Source organism: Crinia signifera, chromosome 5 (genome assembly GCF_055691185.1).
Source record: "Crinia signifera chromosome 5, ASM5569118v1, whole genome shotgun sequence".
NCBI lineage: Eukaryota > Metazoa > Chordata > Amphibia > Anura > Myobatrachidae > Crinia > Crinia signifera.
The window spans coordinates 297,099,906-297,115,786 of NC_139221.1; the positions used below are offsets into that span (position 1 = coordinate 297,099,906).

The 15,881-nt window shown below is 44.6% G+C and overlaps 1 protein-coding gene across 3 annotated transcripts in view; it reads right to left on the bottom strand.

Annotated features, from left to right (window-relative positions):
- LOC146081227 (macrophage mannose receptor 1-like) overlaps positions 1–15,881 on the bottom strand; it is a 610,592-nt gene that overhangs the window by 261,229 nt on the left and 333,482 nt on the right. For all 3 annotated transcript variants that reach the window (XM_083189333.1, XM_083189332.1, XM_083189334.1), the window contains exon 17: positions 12,686–12,849. In XM_083189333.1, coding sequence (XP_083045459.1) covers positions 12,686–12,849 — 164 coding nt within the window. The remainder of the gene's footprint in view (positions 1–12,685; positions 12,850–15,881) is intronic.

The window sequence follows — 15,881 nt, forward strand, 5'->3', positions numbered from 1 at the left end:
CGAGTGAGAACATCATTTCCCCCGAACCTGGTTAATGGCCTGCGGGAGGTGTGCTCCCACTCTCTAGTGGTGCGGGAAGCCTGCGGTGCATTTGAATGTGGAATTCGTTGATGCTCACTTGAAGTATTATCTGCTAGGCGGGTGTAAGATTAGCATTGTAGTGCTAGGCTGATTAGGCTGGTTACAGCTTTGAAATAGTATGACAATTGTTTGTTAATTCCTTTCCACTAAATAAAACGTAAGAGTTGTACTGCCGAACGCCTTGTCTCAGTTCCTACGGGGTTGTGTCCTCTACGACCGACGCGGTGAAGAATCTGTGTGGAACCGAAAGTATCCAGTGACTCAAGGTATTTATCTACCCCCACCGGCAGCGTATCACATATGGATAAATCCAAAAACGATATGGTGCTGCTATTGGTGGTAAGAGAGAGCTTGATGGGGTGCGCAGAGCTGTTCTGAGTTTCTACCAACTCAGAAAGCGGGGCTAGAGGACCTCTCCACAAAAGGAAGAGGTCATCTATATAACGTACGTAAAGATCCATACAGGAATTAACACGGGGATTGTCAAGAAACAGTGATTTCTCTACCTGCCACATATAGGCATTTGCAAAGGACGGAGCTACTGGGGAACCCATAGCACACCCCGTCCTCTGCAAATAATAGCCTCCGTCAAAGAAAAAATAATTATGTGACAGTGTGTGACTCAACGTTATATAGATGACCTCTTCCTTTTGTGGAGAGGTCCTCTAGCCCCGCTTTCTGAGTTGGTAGAAACTCAGAACAGCTCTGCACACCCCATCAAGCTCTCTCTTACCACCAACAGCAGCACCATATCGTTTTTGGATTTATCCATATCCATCACTGATGGCCAGCTTCACACGTCCTTATTTGTGAAGCCTACGGATCACAATACTCTATTGCGACATGACAGTTTCCATCCCCGCAATACAGTTGAAAGTCTGCCCTATTCTCAATTTCTTAGGGTCTGTAGAATCACAGATACCATCAGTGAAACGGAAAAACAACTTGACACCATGGTTAAAAAATTTGAGCAGAGGGGGTACCCCACTACCGAATTGTTGCAGTCAAAATCGAAAGCATTGGCACAGAACCGCACTGACTTGATTGCTAAAAGTAGTCCCAAAATTAAACCACCCAGTATCCCTTGGGTTAATGACTACAGCTCCACCAGTCTGATCACGTCCTGCAAAGCCAAACAGTGGTGGGACATAGTTAAAAGCGACCCAGACCTTCCCATCTTCAGGAATACCAAGCTCATGCCCAGTTACAAGCGAGGCCCTAAGACAGAGATCACCAATTTTGATGCGCAGACCCAGACCACTAGGCCCATGAGAACAGGGTGCTACAGGTGCTTGGGTTGCACCACATGCAGTTACCTTGTCACCTGCACAGAGATAGCCCACCCTTTTTCGGGAAAGAAATTTAAAATAAAATGGCCTTTAACATGTACCACCAGTCACGTCATATATGTCATCCAATGCCCGTGTGGGCTTAATTATGTCGGCAAAACCGACTGTGCTTTCAAAGTCCGCATGGCACAACACCGTAGTGCCATTAGGGCAGCGCTTGTATCTGGCAAGAGCGAACAACCGGTTGCCCGGCATTTTGCCCGGGCCAAACATAACATGGCCATGCTTCGCTACAGAATTGTTGATCACATCCCTGCCTCAATTCGTAGGGGCGACAGATCCAAAAAAACTTCTCCAACTGGAGTCACAGTGGATCTTTAAATTAGACACACTGGCCCCTAAGGGTCTCAATGAGTCCTTGGGGCTCCATAATTTCCTGTAAATTTGTCATCATTCACTCTTCTTCCATACAGCATCTTTGACAGAAGACACTCTGCTCAGGTTCATTATTCCCATTTACCATCTGTGCCTTGAGCAATTCGGGTAGCTGACATATGCACAGCACCCACGGGCATATCAGCCCCATTCACAGACATATGTTCGCAGACATATGTTAGATAGTGGTGTAACACATATTCCCGCAGGTAGTGCTGTGAGCACACCCAGCATTCATGCCACAGACATGAAGTACAGCTTTACCTAACCAGTTTAGCGCATTCTGCTTGTTTTTAAACATTTCCTTTATTTCTATATATTTCACTTGTCGCCCACAAGATGTCAGCACCACCCCACTTGCGTTTGTTGTATTTTTTGCTGAGTTTTATCACCAATGTGTTTGCATGCTTATTTTCTAGGTGCTGTGCCCCGGATGTTTTATGTACAGCACTGACATGCCATTTGATGTATGGACTTTCACGTTTGTTGTATCTGTCACATCGTCTGTATATTCATTGATGTTTTCGTTTGCCTCCCACAGCCCGCCCCACGTGACCGCAGGCCAGCCCCGCTCTGATGCGCCGGAGGGATGACACTGTCAATCACAGTGATGTCATCACGGCGCGATCGCACCCGGAAGTTAGCCCAGTGGTCTCCGTGAGTGAGCGCAAGCTGCAGGAGGGGGTAAGTCACTGAGCTTATTTAAATCATTTGTATTGTATCACTCTTTACTACACCACTAACCTGTCCTGACGAAGAGGGAGACCCCGAAACGTAGATGGACGTTCCTATGACTGAATAAACAGTCTCTTTTTTCACCCTGCAAAAGACCCTGAGTGCCCTTTGTTCCTAGTTGTATGCACAAGGGGCTGAAAGGTCCCTATTGTTGACACCGGGGCATATCAACAACTCCTTGGCTACCTTTCAGACCTGCTGTGCCGGATCCATCTTCTGTTTATATATATATATATATATATATATATAATTATTTTTAATTTCAAGATTCATTATATAATAATTAAGCGCCAGGTATTGTAGCCTGAAGGGGATTAAAAAAACACTCAGGATACTTAATCCTTTTCACTCTTGTAGGAAAAAAACTATTTGCACAATACATTCATGTCTCACTCGCCTACCTCGGACTCTCCATGCGGGAGAAAATGCTCTGTTTCTGGACTTCCCTGGAAATGTATGATTGCCAGCACCTGTGGGTAGCTAGGTAAAGGTGTTTCAGCACAGGTGATGGCAATCATACATTACCAGGGAAGTTCAAGAACAGAGCATTTTCTCCCGCATGGAGAGGGTCAGGTAGGCAAGTATGATTTATGTGTAGCTACAAACCATCAATTTGCACATGAAGCAGAGGCATGAAATGGTCCAAAACCAGCAAGTATATTTAAAGCAAAACATCATGCAAAGTAACATGTAATTAACATAGCTCAGGATGTATTAAGGCTGCTGAATAGGTGCAAATAATCTTAATCTGCACGCTTATTTGTGTTGCTTAGCGACCCTGCACTTTTGCACATGAGAGCAATGTTTCACGACTAACTATGCCCAAAAACAGCACATATGCAGGTGCTTTCTGCAAGTGGAATGTGAAAATATACCATAGTTACTCACCATTGAATGATGCGTGTATGACCTCAGCCCTAATCTGCTGCCCAGACTCTGAGCTCCATCTATCCCCAGATGTTACAGTTTCCGATGCAGGCTCACTGTCTTCTACACCCTCAATATGTGGTAGATGCTTTTACACACAGAGGCAGGGCCGGCGCCACCACTAGGCAGCCTTAGGCATTTACCTAGGGCGCCGGCCACTGGAGGGTGGAAGTTGGAGCAGCTGTCCACCCTCCACCCCCTTCGCCGCCGCATCGCCCATCGCACCCCTGTGCAGTGACTCGCCAGGCTGGGTAAGTCCGCAAGCAGAGCATTTCCCCCCCTTGTAGCAGCCGCCTGACACCCCCCTCCCCCGGGTACTGTGTAGCTCAGTAGCCAGGTCCGACGTACGCCCGGCACCCCCCCTCCACCTCCGTGTAGCAGCCGCCCGAAAACCTTCCCTCCCCTGGCTACTGTGTAGCACAATAGCCGGCCACCGCACGCCCGGCACCCCCCCTTCTCCGAGGACCGGGTGAGCGCTGGGGCGCCCCCACGCCTGGGGCACTCCGGTGCCTTGCACCGGCCCTGCACAGAGGTTGTGTAGAAAACAGCAAGCCATCACAACTTCAACCTACTTGCCATAACAGAAACATGGCTCTCACAAGCAGACACAGCCGCCCCTGCAGCCCTGTCACACGGTGGTCTCCACTTCACACACACCCCCAGGCCCGGTGACAGCAGAGGAGGTGGGGTTGGGTTATTACTATCCCAATCCTTCACATACACAGTTCTTCCACAGGTTCCATCACTCACATTCACATCATTTGAAGTACATTCCATCAGAACTTACACTCCTTTCTCGCTGCGTGTTGCAGCTATCTATCGCCCACCTGGGCAGCCAACACGATTTCTGGAAGATTTTTCTGCCTGGCTCCCTCACTTCCTTTCCTCTGACATTTCAACCATCATCATGGGTGACTTCAACATTGCTATTGATAACCCAAAATCTGCTGCTCATGCCTCCAAACTACTCTCTCTAACCTCCTCTCTCGGCCTCTCCCAATGGACTGACTCCTCTACTCATCGGGAGGGCCACTGCCTTGATCTGGTATTCACTAAGCTGTGCTCAGTGTCTGAATTCACCAATACTCCTTTCCCTCTCTCAGATCACAACCTTATCTCCTGCATGTTGTCCTCTATTACGGCAAACTCTAAGACACACACCTTTAATCCACCTCAAACCCGCAGAAACATTAATGATATTAATTTTCAAGTGCTCTCCTCCTCACTGCAACAACAGCTTGCTCCTATTTCTGCATTCACCTCTCCTGAGATGGTGGTATCACACCTACACCTAACTCTCAAAACAGCCTAGACGCCAACCGTGGCACTCAAAATTAACGAGACGCCTACAAAATCTCTCACGCAAAGCTGAGCGTAAATGGCGTATATCTCACAGTCCAATGGATTTCTTTACATATAAGAATATCTACCAGTCTTATAGATATGCCCTGGAAACTGCCAAACAAACATATTTCCAAACCCTCATTTCTGCTCAAGGTTCTTACCCAAAACGTCTTTTTAATACATTTAAATCCCTTCTCAACCCTCCCTCACCCAAGCCACCAGCCACTATCTGTGCACAAGATCTTGCTTCCTACTTCAGGGATAAGATTAACAAGATCAGAGATGAATTGGTAGGCTCCAACTTAGTTGGTGATCTACTCCATTCCATACCTGAGCCCTCTGATGCATTTACTTCATTTGATCCCACGAATGAAGATGAAGTATCTGCACTTTTCCCTTCCTCCCACTCTACTACCTCTCCTCTTGACCCTATACCCTCACAAATAAGTAAATCTCTGTCTCCTGTGCTCATCCCAATCTTAACTAAAATCTGTAACCTCTCCTTCTCTACTGGTGTCTTTCCTTCATTGTTCAAACACGCAGTTATTACTCCGATTCTGAAAAAACTGAATTCTGATCCAAGCTCTCTCTCAAACTACCGTCCCATTTCTCAACTTCCATGCACCTCCAAACTACTTGAAAGACTTGCCTACACTCGCCTCACAAGCTTTCTTAACTCACACAACTTACTGGACCCGCTTCAGTCAGGCTTTCGTGCTCATCACTCCACAGAGACAGCACTGACTAAAGTTGTGAATGATCTGGTCACTGCTAAATCTAAAGGCCCCTATTCACTATTAATTCTTCTAGATCTCTCTGCTGCTTTTGACACTGTTGATCACACACTTCTCATACAAACACTTCAATCCATAGGTCTTAAAGACACAGCCCTCTCTTGGTTCTCATCCTACCTATCTAACAGCTCCTTTAGTGTTCGTTTCTCTGATTCTACCTCCTCTTTGCTACCTCTTTCAGTTGGAGTACCTCAGGGTTCAGTTTTAGGTCCTCTGCTTTTCTCAATCTATACCTCATCTCTTGGAAAACTAATAAGCTCCTTTGGATTTCAGTATCATCTGTATGCGGATGATACTCAGCTCTACCTATCCTCCCCAGACCTGTCCCCATCTGTACTGAGCCGTGTCTCTGAATGCCTTTCTGCTGTTTCATCCTGGATGTCATCTCGTCACCTCAAACTTAATATCTCAAAAACAGAATTAATTATATGTCCGCCAATAAATAGTAGTTACCAACCTGATATCTCTATTGCCATTGAGAATGTGACAATCACTCCTACGTCTCAAGCTCGTTGCCTTGGTGTTATCCTTGACTCTGAACTTTCCTTTATACCCCACATTCAATCTGTCTCAAAATCATGCCACATGCACCTACAAAACATATTTAAAAATCCGCCCATATCTTACACAAGACACTGCAAAAACTCTAATCCATGCTCTCATTATCTCACGCATTGATAATTGCAATAGTCTCCTTATTGGCCTTCCCCAAAACAGACTCTCACCATTACAGTCCATCATGAATGCAGCTGCGAGGCTAATCTTCCTAGCCAGATATTCATCGTCTGCAAAGCTACTCTGTCTGTCACTTCATTGGTTACCTGTATTCTACCGTACTCAATACAAAATTATTTTACTTACACACAAAGCCATAAACCAAACTACACAACATACATATCTTCTCTTATCTCAAAATATCTTACAACACGACCTCTACGCTCCTCCCAAGATCTGCGTCTCTCATCCACACTCATTACTCGCTCCCATTCCCGACTGCAGGACTTTCTTCGGGCTGCACCCACTCTGTGGAATGCCCTCCCAAGCACAATAAGACTCTCCCCCAGTCTCCAAACCTTTAAGCGTTCCCTAAAAACACATCTCTTCAGGCAAGCTTATCAAATTCCAGAACCAGTCACAGAACCTTTCATTCTGGTGGAATCAATGCAATAAAGAATATAATATGTATACTTATGTATCAATACCTATTTCCCTATAGATTGTAAGCTTGCGAGCAGGGCCCTCCTACCTTTTGACTCTCTGTAAATACTCTGTTTGTTGTATCACTGTCTCCTTTGTAAAGCGCAACGGAATATGCTGCGCTATATAAGAAATAAATAAATAATAAATAAATTGTTGAGACCTTTTCAGGCATGTACAGCAAAAGGCCACCAGACTTGTCTAGTCAATAAAAGCGAGATTTTAATACGCCAAAGCATCTTTCTATCGCACATCTGGTGGCCTGATGTGCATGTTGAACATTGTGATCTGCATCAGAAATGGGGGCAGACAATGGAGGCAGGAGCCAAGATAAACAAGGGAACCCCTTGTCACCTGAAACCAAATGAAAATAAAAACATCAAAATTAGGAAAAATGGCAGTACAGACAAAAGAATACACATATGCCATAGTTGCCGACTTTTTGGCTGCTATCTCCGGAAGAGGGCAGCCATCTCAGTAAAGCAGGGGGTGGAGCCATCGCCGGGAAGGGGGGGGGGGTTTGGATGGACTACCCTATTAGGGGCATGTCCATAGGGATCGCGTCATTTTAGTTCTGCCCCCCGCCGTGCAATGCCTGTATTTCAGGCATTGCTCGATGAGGGGGTGGGGCTAAAATGCTACGTTCGCGTCACCGCCCATAGCAACATCACAGGTGAAAGAAAATTTACATCTCCGCACATTTCCCCCAAATTATGTTAAAATTTTACACACAAAATCACACTTCACAGGTGGCATAATACACGCAATTACAGACACACTTACCCAGTAGCCAGCCCTCTGGCATTAATTTGGCTTCAAACTCATCAAAGAGGACTGACTGGCTGAGTATATAGGTGTCATGACTTGAGCCAGGGTATCCTGCAAAAACGCTCATGATTTTAAGGTTTACATCACAGTCACAGACCACTTGCACATTGGTATTTGTGCTTTCATGACGGTTATAATAGGAAAGGGCAATATCCCAAAGTGGTCTCAGCGGGATGTGTGTGCAGTCAATCACACCGAGGACATTGGGCATGCCTGCGATGTGAGAAAAAGACATCTATGTGTGGTTCTAGGGTTTGAAGCACCTGGGTCAGGTACCTGTACAGTGTAGGCTGTGAAATGCCAATGCCTCTGCCAGAGACTTGTTGAAAACTGCCAGGTGCCAGAAAGTACAACACAGCCAGGAATTTGTTCAGGCCTGATAAACTGCATGAGCATCCTGTCGCAGGTTCTACCTCCAGTCTAATGAGGTCATACAGATGGAGAATGTTGGTACGAAAAAACCAGAACATCTGTATAACAACTTCATCCGGCAATGCCTCTAGCACAAACGCTCACTAAATAAACGAGGCCTATGCAGCCTCTGGGGTACCTGCTGATTATGTTCAGTTTCATGACGGCGGTGTCTTTTTTGGTGCTGCTGACAGGACATCAGGTATCTCATAGCCCAAGCTACAATGGTCTGGGAATACAAAAATTCTGCCATGTTTGAAGCTGGGAAGTGTGTATATGTGCTTAATGGCCTTTTATAAACCAGAAATTTGTGATTGTGATCATCTGGCCCATAATTTCATATTTATAACACAGGTGTAAAATTGTCAGATGTGAAATACACTTTGAAATCAAAGTATACGATTTGTAAACGTACGTATTTATGTATTGTTAGTAAATTTCAAAATTACATTGGAGCAATGTTAAATTTCTGCCGTATTCTGTCGATGGTGTATACATTCGTATGTGTACTTTGAAATACAATTTTTTTAAAATATGAATACAAAATGCCGTATTTTACCGTTCGTAAATCACAGAAACATGAATACTCCCAAAAAAATTTGTATTTTCGGTACTTGTGTATTTTGGCGGCGCCCCCGATGTCCATCGCGCAATGTTTTTATCGCATCGCATGCCATGCACCCGATGGCATGCGATGCGACGCGATTTTTGCCCCCTATGCGATGAAACATTGGATAAGCACCCAAATGGGTGCTTACAATGTTAAATGCCCCCCCACGCCACCCCCCCACTATAAAGTGAACCCGAAGCGTGGCGAGCGCAGCGAGCCCTCGAGGGGACGCGGATAACTCTGAAGCCCGCCACGCTGTGCTCGCCACGCTTCGGCCTCGGTGGCTCACTGCGCTCGCAACACTTTCTATTCTCAACTCCACGCCGACGTGGATAGTGGGGGTATGAAAAGGTCGGAGGACACGTACCGCTGCGCTCGCCACGCTTCGGGTTCACGTTTATAGTGGGGGGGTGGCGTGGGGGTGCATTTAACATTGTATAAGCACCCATTAGGGTGCTTATATAATGTTTAATCACATCGCATCGCATTGTATGGCATTGTATGCCATATATAATGTCATACAATTTTAAAATGGTATGACATTGTACAATATCGCGCGATATCGCATTGCATACCATCGCATGCCTTATGGTATGCGATGGGCGCCGCCAAAATACACAAGTACCGTATTTTCAAATACGAATACACATAATTCATACGATTTATTCTTAGTCAATTTCAGATTTCGGATTCAGTAGCATAGGAATAATACAAGTAATGCTTAAGAAGTGCAGCGTAGGGATGCTGACGCAGTCTACAGGCCTGTAATTATAGCAACCTGTGTGTGATTGGTTAGGCAATTAGCAGGACAGGAGGATGCTCAGGATTGGCTGTGAACAAACAGGTGAATGGAATGGACATGGCTGCTCTCATGTCCAAGGAAGGCGGGAAACAGTGTTAGCACAGCACATGGTTGTGGCCTATGATAATGGCGGTGACATGAAAGCCACTGGAGACTTTAAATGACAGGCAGACATGACAGGCAGGCATTGCTGCAGCATCAGGTGATGTCTGAAGAGACAGTGTAAAGGTAAGCATATACATCTTATTAACAGGTTTGTGACAACACCTGCCCATATCACTCTCCATACTGTCTTCTGCAGCTGTGAACATCAATTTTTGCTGCTTTTCTTGCTATTTGCCAGCTCCTACATCAGTGACATCTCTCACACCTGCCCGTATGACTCTTGACAGTATCTTCTGTAGCACTGAACATCAATTTTTGCTGCTCCTCCTCCTCGTCCTCTTTGCCAGCTCCTACATCACAGAGACATCTCTCACACCTGCCCGTATTACTCTCCAGGGTGATATCATCAACTAGGCTAGGAGCCAGTGTTCCCTCTAAGCGGTGCGCACGTGCGCGCGCACACACCTTGACGAGCATGCGCACAGACATTACAACTGAGCGCACAAAGCAGCAGTGGTCCCTTTTTGTAGTTGTGGACTCAATTAATGTGTGTTTTACCCATTAACTACATTGTGTGCTGTATTTTGAATGTTTATATGTTTAATATCATTTTGAAGTAAAGTTAACACAAATGCTGAACGTCATTTTCCAGTTATATATAAGTGACGCACAAAAATGTAAATTTCCTTCCAAAGTTGCACAGCCAAAATCTTTAGCTGCACACAGCCTTCGTAAAATTAGAGGGAACATTGCTAGGAGCACATCATTTTGCTAATGCTCCTCCTCATCCACTTTACCAGCTCCTACAGTGACATCTCTCACATCTGCCCGTATCTTGCCGCTTCTTGGAATATGAAGAAAAGTCATCAAAAATGGAAGTTTCTTGATTCAACAGCATTATTTTTTTATAATCATCATTTTTCCAGGAATCATGTTTTTTTCAGGAATTGTCTTTTTTAATGAACCATCTTTTTTCAGAAATTATCTTTTTGCAGTAATCAACTTTGCTTATTTAAGAATCATCCTTTTCAAAAATCATCTTCCTCTTGCTGCATCTCATAATGTGAAAAGTAATAAAAAACAAAGGTTGTATGATTAGGAGAACGTGGCCAGCTTTTTCCAGGGAGAACCACCTTGCACTGAAATTGGTTCACTAAACTTTTTTCATTGCATTATGGGCCTTATTCTGGTTCACTTGTTCGAATGTGCGTTGGTTCGGATAGGACCGAACGCACCGCACATCCATACGCTGAGCGAAGACACGCCTAGAAGGTGACGGCATCCGTTCGGATGGACTACCACATAAGAGGGAGTGGCGTGGTTCTGCATGAACACGACCGTGTAGGGACGAAACTCAAAGTTCACTCGGTCTTTCTACGTTCTACGGCTGCACAGCCGACCGAACGCCTTCTGTTGGAGTTTTACACAGCCCAGCACGAATCCGCACGGAACTCAAGCTTCAAACCCCATAAACAATTAGCCAAACTCTATAGTCTTTATTACTTTCAATTAAATGCTTTTCTTCCCACTATTGCAATTTAATGTGTTAATGCATGAAATCTCACCAGAGGACTGGATTAATTAAAGTAAATTGACCACAGGACTGGGTTAGTATTGTGTGCAGTTGGGAGTATTTTAGCTGCGGGGCATACTGATTGTCTGACCGAATGCGGTGCACATGAATTAGTGCCCTCCGAGACATGAAAGCTACTTGTTTGCACCAAAGTTTTTGGGTGTGTAGAGTAGCGACCGCTCGGTAAGCAGTCCGAGGGCACGCCTAGCACTTTTCGTCCACACCCATGTTGATGCCCCGATTTACGCCCAGTTTTGCCCACTTTCAATCCGCGCCCATAGATACGCCCACATTACGCCCATATTGTCCGAGAGTATTTGGTGGCCATTTTTTGTGTGTAGCGGTCCGTCTGAGTGTGGAGTGCTGCCGTTTCACATGCACAATGCCAAGGCTACACACACACACTCAGCAGGAATACGCAATCCGAACGAATGTATACCTGTCTGAGTCAATCAGTATAAGGGCCTATGTGCTCTTTGGAACCTAGTATTTAAAAATGGCATCCTGTCTGCCACTGCAGTGTCAATGCTAGATGTGCCACCAACTTGTGTCATTTTGCACAGTCACCCAACTAGCTTGGTGAAACCTTTTGACCTAAAAACAATATTGTGAGGTGTGAGGTGTTCAGAATAGGCTGGAAATGAATGGGAATTAATGCTATTGATATAAATAATATTGTAGGACCCCCCAAAATTGTTTTTTTTTTTAGAGATTTTTGGCAAAACCAATCCAGATCCAAAATGGGAAGGAAGATCCAGATCCCACACCCCAAACAAAAAACACAAAAAGTGTCCGGTGCACAAACATATGGATAATAGGAATGGACTCCTGATAATTCTACAGACTGGTCCTAATATAGATATTTGCTCATTGGGAGGCATAGGTGCTTATTTTATGTAGTCAGTTGAACTGTATGTGCTTATATGAAATATATTTCAAATTCATTTTAAATGCATATCTTTTACCCAACCACATATTTAATCATTACTGATCTATAATCAACCATTAGCACCACCACACTTGTTTGTTTGTTTTAGCTGTACAAACATACTGCTACACTAAAGGTGCCCATACATGGTACAATTACTGGGTGCGATGAGAAGCGCGCTCCCGTCACACTTCTCAACGTACAGCTCAAAAAGTATGCGCTGCACTTTTTGTACTAGATCTCATCTCATCTCATCGCAAAACCTATGCAATGTAATATTGTATATAATAATTGTACCGTGTATGGGCACCTTAAAAAATATAAAGCTTTTGGGTATCTCTTGATCTGTCTATTGCATCTGCTGAGTCCACTGGTGTATAGTTTAGTCTGCTAAATACTGCAAAATAGTAAATACCTCAGGTATCATCAAGAATGAGAAAACATGTAAGTTTTACTGGAACTGTGTAGAGGGGAGGTAATTGGGTACAATATTTAGACATGCTTATACTGTATAATAACTGCTAGGATTATGACATTCCACATGTTGGTGTGAACCTTATGATTTTCTTTTTTGACATTATCATTACATCCCTTTGAATAATTTGAAAATAATATATAAAACTTACATATCTCCAGAGAAATCTCCTTTCCGTTTTACTGTGGATGGAGGTAAGGTCCCCAAAATTCCTCTTACAAAATTCTCGCGCTTTATCCACGGTCATCGCTTCCTTGCTGACATAGTACTGTGTATCATTCAGAGTTATCCAACCATCACTTGTTTCACTATATTCTATTATGTCCAGGGGCAAAAAAAAGCTAAGTTGTAACAAATCATCATGAAAACAAAAGCATGGATAAAAAAAATGTAATCAAAATGCGTTTTAATAATTATTTGTGTAGTTATCATTTTCTTATGTCGTTATTATTTGCAGGAAATATCACTGATCTGATAACTGAAGTTGTAAATTATACTCACTGCCTCTTAAAAGCTGCAGGAGGTTCCTGGTTTTTGAGTAGTCTCCCGCAAGCAATGGAGGAGTAGGCGGCTCTTCCGTATAATGCCCAATTCCTCATGACTTATCAGCAAATGTTGGACGTGGGAAGGTGGTGTGGCAAAATTACTGTATCATATCATTTAGCTCTGCCAACTCATCCGCAGATGGATTGCATGTGTTCCCTATGTTGAGGGCGGGGCCTAATAACAAGGCCATTCTTACTTGCCCCCTGAAGTGCCCTGCAGTGTCTCATCTCTGGGCTTTTAAGAGCACCCCCCATTGAGATGACACAGGAGGCGTGGCTCATGGGAGCATCATGCCTATAAAGTCATGCCCCCTTTTGGCAAGGTCATGCCCCCTTTTCGACTAGAATTCACAGTAGAGAATGTTGGGAGGTATGAGAGAGTGACAGCAGTTTTCCCCTTATACCATGTACAAGAAAAAAAAAAAGGGTGAATATTAATACTGAGAAGCAGCACATTTATTTATTATACCACGTTCTTCTTAGTAATGTGTTCAACTATAAGGGAAACAATTCATGGCGCACCCCTATAGACCTATTTTTGCATTTTTGAGAACATTCTTAACAATCAACAGAGGAAGAATTATTATTGCTCCCATGTAACTGGATCAGATATATGCATATATACACATTTGTTAAGTTTAGGAATAATAAGATTGCCTTAGAGGTGCCGTATACGGTCATTATGGTAAAGAGTGGACTACATAATGATGGCTCCTAGTTGTGCCCACTGTTTTCTAATGTATATGAGTGCATCCATATCACAGCACATCAGATGCCGGAGGCTTACTGGGGAAAAAAAAAACTATTCTTAACTAGCTCACAAAGTCTCCTACAGAACAGCAATTGTCTAGAGTTAGGGGCGTAGCACGATACTATTGTCACTTCAAAACCTTCAAGCTTACCCACCAATATGGGTAAGCTTGAAGGTTTATCTTCCGGATCTGCATATTGGTATTCAACAGAGAGGGAGCAACGGGCAGAGACCAATATAGCCACTCCTGCCTTTTTAAGAGGGCCATAACATTGATTATCAAAAAACCTAGGTGGTGCAGATTTCATAAAATGCGTTTCCTGTACTGCAACTATGTCAGCCTTTAGTTTGTGGAATGATGCTAGAGCCATTTTGTGCTTCTGAGGGGAGTTCAGCCCCTTAACATTCAAGGATACAATTGTCTCCATAACTCAACCTTATGATAGATGATGACATGGAACAGCTTATCGTACACAATGGAAGTGCAGACCTGGGGCACCGGAGGGGAGGGAAGGGAAGTGGAGGAGACTAGAAACAAAAGGCGAAAGAACACAAAAACACATAAACAGCGACTCTAGATATAGCTGAAGTAAGACGCCAAAAGGAAAGCGCCTCACCCAACATTTCTAGGGGGGGTTGGTGGCCTCCCACCCCGCAAAAAAGATATAACACAGTGAAATTCAAATAACACAGGTTGAAGAGTAGGTTGAAGAAACTATGCATTAAATACAAAACAAACATTACACTGTGCATCCTGAGTAAACAGCACTGTAAGTGGAATTGGCAAGAGTATAGGTCTCAACTAGCGAAAAACATAGCCTAACCAGAGAGCTAATAAGCTCGGTGATAGTGAAGCTAAAATATAAACTCTGATAACTGTCTCACGTCTCCACCGCCGACCAGTCCCGCTGAAGTCCTCGGTCAGGAGAGGAGGCGGAAGGGGCATCCGATAAGTTCCACTTGTTCAGAAGTTTCATGCCCTCCTCGACATCACAGACAGCAACAGTGGAACCCTCACGGGATATAAGCAATCTGGTAGGTAATCCCCATGATACAATATGTTCGCTTTCCGAAATGCGGTCGTTATGGGCTGATGGGAGCGCCGTTTGGTCAGCGTAGACTTAAACAGGTCCCCAAAGAGCTGGTAGGAACCCAAAGCTACCACCATCTCAGATGCAGGTCTAGCAGCTTTTAGAAGGGCTTCCTTTATGTGGAAGAAGTGGACACGCATTAATACATCTCTAGGGGCTCCTTCTGGAGCACTCCTGGGTTTGGGCAATCTGTGAATCCAATCAAGCAGAAGGTCGGGAGTAGTAGCTGAAGGTAAAAGCTTCCTAAAAATAGGCTACTATTGGAGACACTTTCAGGAACGCCTCTCAGCTTTAGGTTGTTTCTGCGGGATCTGTCCTCCAAATCTGTGACTTTATCCCGCAACGCAGCCAGCTCCTCCTCCAAAGCAGCATGAGAGTCTATCAGGTCATTATGGGAGCCAACCACCTCCCCCATTTTGGTTTCCAAGGTGTTTGTTCAATCAGCCAAATCATCTATTGAGCGCTGACAAGCTTGAAATGAAGTGCGGAGTTCTGCAACCATATCCTCTTTAAATTGGGTGAGAAGGTGCTTTAAAGTGCTGACTGTCAGGGCTGCATTATCATCCACATCTCCCTCGGTGAGAGGCACAATGCGGGTGGGTTGTGATGAAAGGGGGGAGCTCGAAGGAGGGGGGACCTGAGACCAAATTAGCTGCAGGGGGCCACTGGTTGTCAGTGCGGCGTGGTGATGGCTTAAAAAAGGCTACTTGCGAGATGGACTTAGACACTTTGCTCCGCCTCGAAGGCATGATGAAGGAGGTGCGAAGCACAGGGGAAGCCACAAAAATAAAATCTGAGAAGTGTCCCGTGAAGGCCCAAGCTCCGTATCAAAAAAGGGAGTTGATTGGCAAAAAAAGTTACTCCAAAAGCAGTTACATATGCTTAGCTTAAGCTAGAGGTTGCGGGGTGGTGACAGTTAGGGCCAGTATCTACATACTACCAAGTGAAGGAGCAGGGTCA